Source organism: Sprattus sprattus, assembly GCF_963457725.1.
Source record: "Sprattus sprattus genome assembly, chromosome: 6".
In the NCBI taxonomy this organism is placed as follows: domain Eukaryota; kingdom Metazoa; phylum Chordata; class Actinopteri; order Clupeiformes; family Clupeidae; genus Sprattus; species Sprattus sprattus.
In genome coordinates this window covers 13,204,139-13,214,138 of record NC_137925.1, presented here as the reverse complement: position 1 = coordinate 13,214,138, position 10,000 = coordinate 13,204,139, and the positions used below count along the sequence as shown (strand labels likewise).

At 45.3% G+C, this 10,000-nt stretch overlaps 1 protein-coding gene across 1 annotated transcript in view; it reads right to left on the bottom strand.

The window, feature by feature from the left end:
- fam189a1 (family with sequence similarity 189 member A1) overlaps positions 1 to 10,000 on the bottom strand; it is a gene marked incomplete at both ends in the record, with an annotated part of 159,746 nt that overhangs the window by 27,568 nt on the left and 122,178 nt on the right. The window contains one exon of the mRNA XM_080840128.1: positions 8,013 to 8,123. Within this exon, the coding sequence (XP_080696254.1) occupies positions 8,013 to 8,123 (111 nt within the window). The remainder of the gene's footprint in view (positions 1 to 8,012; positions 8,124 to 10,000) is intronic.

The window sequence follows — 10,000 nt, the reverse complement described above, 5'->3', positions numbered from 1 at the left end:
GTAATAGCGAAACCTAGGAGTGTTTTCTTATTTCCAAATTAAAAATGTTACTGTCAATCACTGCCACACTTAACCAAGTCATTTTACAATATACAATCACGAAACTGATGACCGCAGACTGTTCACCTTAAATAAAAAAAAACCTCTGTATTGCAATGAAGAAAAGAAACCATGGAACTAACAGTAATCATCATTGAGGCCACAAAACCATTCCCATATGGTGTTTATGGTGCAAAAGTTGTCATTGACCAAGATGACTCTATCCAGTGATTCGGCCTGCTGGTCCCTACAACACCTCTCACACTCTCAGGAGGGTAGGATTGTGTGTGCTGTTAAGCCCAATGGTGAAACACCTGACTGAACACCTGACTTGTTTTGTGACACAGCGGCCTATACTGTCACAGATGTATTTCTCTCCTGCTAGCTTGGCACGTCTACTCTGGCTCCCTCACCCATGACAGTTTAGACACATGTACTGCATTTGGACGTATTGAGTCAAGCAGATGTTTAAAAGAAAATGTTACTGAAACAATGATTGGTGGTTTAACCATTTTGCATTTCATGATTTACACAATGAATAAATGCCTAGATAAGAACCATCAATGGAGAACCTGTATACCACATTTTGATCACCATGACATATGCGATTGATAATGTAGGCAACTGCAGACAATAAGGCATGACTGTACCAAAGCATTTGCAGTTTGGTCAAAAGAAAGAAAAATTGCTGTTATCATGTGGACAAGACGATAAGCTGACAGATGACCAACCAACGCTTGAGTTGATTAGATAGATAGAGTATACATCGAACAAAGATGGCGCCGTCTCGGGAGCTTAGTGGGACATATTTTATATGATTTAAGCTATCTACACACCTTTTTTATGTCTACATTGACTCGGTTAGTTGTGTATGTGCAACACAAATGTTGCCGATGATTGTAGGTCTTAACTGAAGCGCTCTAGACCATTATTGATAGGTTTTTGCTAAAAACAAAAAAGCCATTGAAACAAATGGTAGCTAGCTATAGCCTTGCTGCTAATAAGTACATGAGCAGGCATATCTCACAGATATTGACAGGGCATTCATTTTGAAAGAGGAACAGAGAAACGCGATCAAGGCATTTGTCGATCAAAAATATGTTTTTGCCGTCCTTCTTACGGGAGTTTTAATGTATCAGATGGTCATACTATGTTGCTCTGATTATTTGTAGGTATCCAATTGAGCGAAAAGGCATTTTTTTTCCTGGTTCGTTGAAACACGCCCCATAATCACAGCCCAATGGCTCAGCAATGCATCAGACTCATATTCTGACTAGAATTATGAGTATGACATCGTCAGGCTAGGTTGAACAAGTAGTTTTAAAAATTACAATTCTTATCTGAAAAATGTATTAAAGTGACTGAGAAAAGTCAGAAAGTCTTCTATTTGACCTCAGGCTTAAATACATTGCGGACATCCAAATCTCAACCGTTTTAGCAAAACGGTAAAAGATTTCTCTGCATTTTTATTGCAAGATTTCCATACATTTGTCAAGGTGACAGAACTATGGAATGGCCAAATAGGAAATGTCCTGATGGGGCTTTGATGTGACGGCGGTGAGTTTTTAAGGTCACTGTTTTTTTCGCTTGTGTTTGCAAAGTGAGCCACTGTACTTTCTTGCCATTTTCCAGGCTGAAATCGTTTTGGCAGTTAGAGTAGAGCTTCAGGATTGTGTGAAGGTTTCCACAGATGGCCGCCTTCTCTGGGGTGCAAAAGTTGTCACAATGCGACTACAGACAGGAGAAGAACAACACACACAAAACAAACAACACACATAAAACAAACACAATACACAAAACAAACAACAAACACAAAACAAACACCACACAGTGCCTGGAGAACAAAAACAACATCTAACACTTGTGACAAATGACGTCATATTTGCCTTTGTAATTGGTAATATAAAATGTAATACAGTGTTAGGATGTAACCCAGTATTGGTGTGGATTGCGTATTAAAAATGAAGTAACTGTAAGAAAATGTTCAGGCCAGAATTAATAAGATCTATAAAAACTCTTCATCTCGCCCTATCGTGCTTTTAATGGGAGCTCTACTTAATAACAGCCTCATTAAGGTTCAGTTACGGGCATGACACAACTCTTTGTTGCACTGCGTGTGTGTGTGTGTGTGTGTGTGTGTGTGTGTGTGTGTGTGTATGTGTGTGAGTCTGTCTGTGTGTGTGTGTGTGTGTGAAACTCTATACTGTGCTGGCCATGTTCACATTGAGTTATAAGCTCCCCCCTTGAGCCTAAAATGAGCCTACAATTAACACACCCATATATGTCAATCTGCCTCTACGTGTTCAAACCAATACTCTCTTCTCAATTTAAAGGGATAAAAACAGTATTTGACAGTGTGAAGCACTGTTTTACAGGTGATTGATTATAAATCTCTCTCTCTCTCTCTCTCTCTCTCACACACACACACACACACACACACACGCTGTATTGTATGTCTCTGCAATCGAATCAGAAGCATCTGGCCTGTAACACTCTTCCTCTCTATAGTTCTCTCTTTTCATCTCTCCTGTATGCTTTCACCTAATCTCGCTTTCCTCGCTCCTCTCCTCTTCTCACTCCTTTCTTCCTTCCATCTCACCCCCCCCCCCCCCCCCTCTCATCCTTTCTCTCTTTTTATCCCTCTCCTGCACCACTCCTCTCCATGGGGATTAAAAGGAAGAACAGAGGAAGAGAGGAAAAAAGAGGAAGAAGAAAAATAAAGAAGGAAAGAGAAGAGGAGTGCGGTCTGTGCGTTGGGGTGGGGGTTGCCGTGACTACTCAGACTTCTTTGTCGCGTCGCCGTCCTGGTCGTGACTCACTAGAAGGTGCTTAGACCAACTGCCACTGCGGGCAACCAAGCCAAAGACGGCTGGTGCTGCCAAGGGCTACGGTTGCGCTCCACCGCTCTACCACTGTAGATATACCACAGATTAACACCGTCGATTGCACTCGATATACCACAAATTAACACCGTCTAGTACTGTAGATATACCACATATTAACACTGTATACTACTGCAGATATACCTCTCCTCTCATCTTCTCATCTCTCTCTATAGAGAGATCTCTCTCTATGGAGTTAAAGGAGGAGAGATGGGGATGGGGGGGGGAGGTCACCTCCTCCTCCTGTCGCCTCCCCTCTCGCACACACCCAGACCAGGAGCACAGTCCTCTCCAAGGTCGGACTCCGCCTCCACAGCAGCATTTCTGCTGATGGTGGCCGGTGATTTGCTTCCTGGTGTGACGGACCGTGACACGCTCAGCAAGGCCACACCAACGCTTCAGGAGAGCATGACTGATGACCCGAGCATACCCACAGTCTCAGCCAGGAGCTTATGATGTGGAAACCGACTTAGCAATAAAAGTCCCCTTGCAACGTTGATGTTGTTTACTGTGGCCGACCAGAACGCATTCCGAGCATCTAATTGCATTTACAGGCACATAAAATAAAAAGGATTCCACTTAAATGATGGGGATAAAAGCATGAGGAGTCAGAGTGAATAATCACAAGGTCACATTTATTCAAGGAGATGCACCCCGAATTATACTGCATCAGTAAACTTGGGACCTTTTACGTAGCAAAATGAAGATACATTACGCGGGCGCTAGGTTCGTTTATGTGCATTTAGCGTTAGAGTGTGCGCTTTAATGTATGTGTGTAAGTGTCTGCGTACTTATGTATGTATGTAAGGGCGGAAGTATAGTTCTGCTGACATGGCTTTGTGCAAATCCGGACATGGACATGTGAACGGATGTCTCCAAAGTACACTTGATTTTCTTCATAACTCCTCTCTCTAAATAGCAATAGCTACCTAAAATGTCGTTGCTGGTAATCTAATCAGCTATGATCCGCTGAAGCATGAAATAAACTAAACTCTCATTTTAACAGTGGGCCTCCCGTAGATTTATTCCCAGTGAGCAAACAAGTGCATCTGTACTGTAAGACACTTAGCATAAAAGCGTCTGCTAAATGAATAAATAGCATACATAGACGGTTGTTTTCTCTTAACTCTGAGCCAGAGCACAAGTCCGTACGGACACTAAATGTTGGTGCTGCGTCGACGCTCCGTACGGACTGTTCTAATGATGATGACTTGCATCATCTGCACCATGCAGACCATGCTCAGACCGTGTCTGCAAAACTAAACTTCTACCGAGAGAGATTAGTTTTAAAATTCTAAACTGTTATGTATAGACTAATGTGCATTAACAAACCGATTGCCACTACATTTGTGGATTTTTGACACTTTTCTGACACAGTTTGATTCACAATTGCATTTTTTTCAACGCCATGTGGTCACATTCAGTCAAAGCCTCGAATGTACTCTCATGTGATTAAGATATGATAGGCTGCAGAAAATGCATGAATCAAGTTGCATCTGGAACGTTTCCAAAATCCACAAATCAATGCAGGGATGTTCATAAATGGTGAGCGGTTTGTAAATTCAACTATTCTAACTCCATATACTTTCCCCCTTAAGCGCATATGTGTGCGTGTGTGTTTGTGTACGCGTGCGTGTGTGTGTGTGTGCATGTGTATCTGTAAAAGTGACTGGGTCAGTGAGTATGTGTGCCTGTCTGCCCATGAAAGCTGGTGTGTTTGCGTGTGTGTGTGTGTGTGTGTGTGTGTGTGTCTGTGTGTGTGTGTGTGTGTGTGTGTGTGTGTGTGTGTTTAATAAACCGCCCCTTCCACAGTGGAGCTCAGTGAGCTGGTCTTTGTGTGAGAAGTCAATCTGATTAGTCACTCAGTCATCAGACACACGCACACAAGCACACACACACACATGATGGCCAGTACCGATATGGACTGAGCTTGGCTGAGACGAGGCCTAAGCGAGAGCCCGGTTCTGGATGGTGGAACCGCACTGAGCTCCCTGCAGGGTTTGGGCCGTCTCTTGACTCTCTGATAAGCCAGAACACAATGGACCGGGGAGCTCTGGTGCTGTCTATGCAACTTTGATAATCCCCTTTATTCAGAGCCATTCATTTGCACAATGGATAGCACTCTCAGAGACACACACTCAGAGACACACACTCAGAGACACACACTCAGAGACACACACTCAGAGACACACACACTCAGACACACACTCAGAGACACACACTCAGAGAGACACACTCAGAGACACACTCAGACACACACTCAGAGACACACACTCAGACACACACTCAGAGACACACACTCAGAGACACACACACTCAGACACACACTCAGAGACGCACACTCAGACACACACTCAGACACACACACTCAGAGACACACACTCAGAGACACACACTCAGAGACACACACTCAGACACACACTCAGACGCACACACTCAGAGACACACACTCAGACACACACTCAGAGACGCACACTCAGACACACACTCAGACACACACTCAGACACACACACTCACAGCATCATTCACAACTAAATCCTACTGTAGTGCAATGATCCTGTTTGCCTGAAGCTAAATTCCTAGAATTATTGTCATATTTCTTTTTGTCACATACTGTAAATCCAGACCACTATCAATACCCTTGGAGCCTGTGTGTTCTCACCGTACCCCCAAAAAGGAAATCAGTAGTTCTTCAGGCCATCTAATAGTCTGACTGACCGTGTGTGTGTGTGTGTGTGTGTGTGTGTGTGTGTGTATGAGTGAGTGTGTGTGGGTGTGTGTGTGTGTCTGTGAGCAAGAGACCAGCACAGGGACTCCAAAGTGAATCGTGGAGCCTCACAGTATGCTGCCCCTCACGTAATCCTCCCACTCCGACTGCCTTGGGCGTGTAAGATGTGCGTGCTAGCAGCGAGACGCTAACCCGCTGGAGCTAGCGTCTGAAGCTAGCACGTCTCTACGGGTATCAGAGTGTGAGGATTGCATACTGCACAGCTCTGAACCCACTGGGCCCGGCACACGCTCCTCAGTGCCACTCCTATGTGACCGGTGCTTCAGAACCAGACATGCCATGTGATTTTGATGGGCCATCACAAACGATTGACAAGCCATCAGTTTACCATGAGGAGTACAGATAGATCTGGGGTTAGTTAGGGTTGGGTTAGTTGAGAGTGAAGTGAAAGGTTGTTGAGAATTAGATCTTAGTGATGAAATTCACACCAAGGGTCTGTTATATGGCTACTGCTTTAACTAGTTGGTTGACTATAAGATATCATTAAAAATATAGATGTTTTCTCACAGACACCGCACTACCACACTGCACTGCATGTGTGAGCGCACATGTGGTGGTGTGTGTTAGAGGTCCTCTACAGCACACTGTTAGGTGAATGTGCGAGTGTGAGTGTGAGTGTGAGTGTGTGTGTGAGTGTGTGTGTGTGTGTGTGTGTGTGTGTGTGTGTGTGTGTGTGTGTGAGAGCATGTATTAGGGGGTATCATGACTGCGTTAGTGAAGGCGGACAGAGGGTGGATGTTTTTCTTCATAATGAATGTGTGTGTGGGGGGGTGTGAGTGAGTGAGTGTGTGTTCGTGTGTGTGTGTGTGTGTGTGTGTGTGTGTGTGTGTGTGTGTGTGTGTGAAAATTAATGTGAATGCTCCAGTGGGTAATCAGACAGACTGACGGCAAACAGACAAGCACTCAGACTTTGTTACTAAAGGACACGCAGTGTGTGGTGCTCTTATTTATTTGAACTACACTGAAGAGTGTGTGTGTTTGTGTAGGGGGTGTGTGTGTGTGTGTGTGTGGGCGAGAGTGTTATGATTGCCTGATTAAGAGCATGATCAGGCAGGGGGTGGACACATTTATGTATTTGTGTGTGTGTATGTGAGTGTGTGTGTGTGTGCTTCTGTCTGCCAGTGTCTGTGTGAGTGTTTGTGCAGGTGTGTGTGTGTGTGTGGATGGATGTTCATATGTTTATGCCTGTATGTAGGTTTCCATTAGGTCTCAATTTTGTATGTATGTGTCTTTATGTCCCAGTGTGTGTGTGTGTGTGCCTGTGTGCGCATGTGTGTGTCTGTGTGAGTGTCTATGTGAGTGTCCATGTGTGTGTTTGTGTCTGTGTGAGTGTATGTGAGTGTCTATGTGTGTGTGTGTGTGTGTGTGTGTGTGTGTGTGTGTGTGTGTGTGTTTAAGGTAAGAGAGAACCTGCTATAGGGGACCTGTAAATACTACTGCTGGTGCGAGGAACTGTGGGATGGGTCGTCAGGGACACCATCTCCATTAGTACGGGTTTCCTAAAGGTCAGCTGGATACTGTCATTCTGCCAGAAGCACTCGGGAGGCAGGGATAGAATTTAATCCTAAATAGGATATTCAGGCAAAAAGATAATGGACCAAATAAAAGGATAACAGTCCCTGGAATATAGTAAGACAAGGGTAAGCCACCTATTGACGTAGTAAATGAATGGACTACGAGTCTTCCTGGTAGTACTTTCGTCTAAGCTGCAAGAGGCACAGTAAGCAGGATTATTCAGTAACTCCTCTGTGTCAAACCGCCACAGTCCAAATCCCAACCAGGACTCAAATGGTTTTGTTTGCAAGACCAGTTTCTCTGGCAGTTCTCCAAGCAGGCCAGACCAATGAAGGGAGTTTGGTGTGGTTGGTGTGGCTGTGCTTTCTTTAGAGTAGAGTGGTGTTTGAAGGACGGTGAAGTCTGGCAGGTTATATGTGATACCAGCAGAAGAGAAGTCTGGGAAAGGTTTGGAACAGTGTGACGTGACAGGGGAACAGACCGCTAAAGGACACAACCTGTGGTTTTATTTTATTTTGTTCTTTATGACTTTTATTTTATTCCAGAGAGAGAGCGAGAGAGAGTCTGTGTGTGTGTGTGTGTGTGTGTGTGTGTGTGTGTGTGTCTGTGTGTCTGTGTGTGTGTGTGTGTGTGTGTGTGTGTGTGTGTGTGTGTGTGTGTGTGTCTGTCTGTCTGTCTGTCTGTCTGTCTGTCTGTCTGTCTGTCTGTCTGTCTGTCTGTGTGTGTGTGTGTGTGTGTGTGCGTGCGTGCGTGTGTGTGTATGTGTTTGTGTGTGTGTAAGACTCACCAGCTGACAGTCCTCAAGTGAGTTGACCAGCTGAGCGTTCTGACAGGACAGGATGGAGCCGGCCAGATTCAGCATCACACACACTGCCGACAACAGCATGAAGAAGGTAATCTGTGTGTATGAAAAGAGAGGGAGAGAGAGAGACATGGGGAGAGAGAGAGATGGAGAGAGAGTGTGTGTGAAAGAAGGAAAGATGTAGAGACAGAGAGAGAATTGGACAGAGAAATTGGAGAGACAAAATGGTTTGTCAGCATTTTGACAGAGCAAATCATATTCATAGCTCTTGCACCTTTAACATTAACCACTGAAAAGCACATCCCACACCTAACTGATAACACTCAGCTCTCTCAAGGTCACACATACACACACACACACACACACACACACACACACACACACACACACACACATCTCATCAGATATATTCTCACATACACTCTCATCACAGCTTACACAAAGCTGAAAAGTGTATGAATAAGAACGAGGTTGAGAAGCAGAAAGTTCCTCCCCAAAGCACAGAGGGAGAATAAAACCCAGAGAGAAACACATCGACCCTACATGACTGCAATCATCAATAACAGAAAAAAAATCATTTAACATTTGACCTTTGCAAAAGGATCCAGGGTGAAAGTTAGAACTCAGCTCCTCTTTTCTGTACTGCTAGTCATTTAAGAATGACTATGGCTTGCAATGCGAACGTAAAGGTGGTCACATGAAATCGTAAAGCTGTGCACATCAAACCTAAGGGTGCAGAACAGACACAACACATAAACTCAGAGTGTCGAACACAAAATGGCCACAAACTAACTTTGCACTTTACTCAGCAAATATCTCACGGGCCAAACCACTGAAGCCATAACGATCTTTTAGGGAGTCCATTAAAGTCAGTGTGGGGACATTTATTCTCAGTATAATGATAAACAGGCCTTTTTGTTTGTTCATGAAAAGCCATTTCATGGTTGTCAAAGCACTGATATTCCAGTGTAGTCCTTCTTTGTATACTCTCCTATTGTTCCACCCCATCATCTTCCTCTCACACACACACATACACACACACACACACACACACACACACACACACACACACACACATGCGTACACACACACACACACACACACACACACACACACACACACACACACACACACACACACACACATGCGTACACACACACACACACACACACACACACACACACACACACACACACACACACACACACACACAACACTCCCACACACACCAAAAAATTCCATCCCCTAATCTTCCTCACACTCTTTCTTAATATTCTAGCTGTATTTACTGTTCCCAGCGAGCCTCTCCTGTCACTCTCAGTGATATACCTGACAGTCTCCCTCTCCTTCCTACACACGTTCCTACATTCCTAGTGCTCCAGTATTTTCCACTCTCTCTCGCTCCTCATATTTCTCCCTTCCCTGTTTTTGGAACAGAAATCGGAGTGCAAACTCCACCATGGACTCATGACCATCCACTGAGAGGCAGCAGTGCTCCTGTGGTCCCTCTGCCACTGCCTCTCACTGACACAGCCTGACTGGCACCTGTTCACCTCTGATGGATCTCTCCTGTTTCTTTCCTGCTGTTACTAACACCCCTCTCCTACTCCTGCGCCTCCCGCGCCCCCTCCCCACTACGTGCCCCTCCTACTCCCGCACCCCCTCTCCACTACGTTCCCCTCCTACTCCCGCACCCCCTCTCCACTACGTTCCCCTCCAACTCCCGCGCTCCCACCCCACTACGTTCCCCTCCAACTCCCGCGCTCCCACCCCACTACATACCCCTCCTACTCCCGCACCCCCTCCTTACTACTCCGCACTCTCCATCTCCCCTTCTCCTTGGTCTTCTGCTAGGCTTGTCCACTCACTCCTGCTCCCAGGTTCCTCCATCATCCTGGGTCCTCTCCCATCGTTCCATCACCATGTTCCTCCCCAGCCTCCCGCTGCCTGGGTCCTGTCCCCCTCCATCTTCA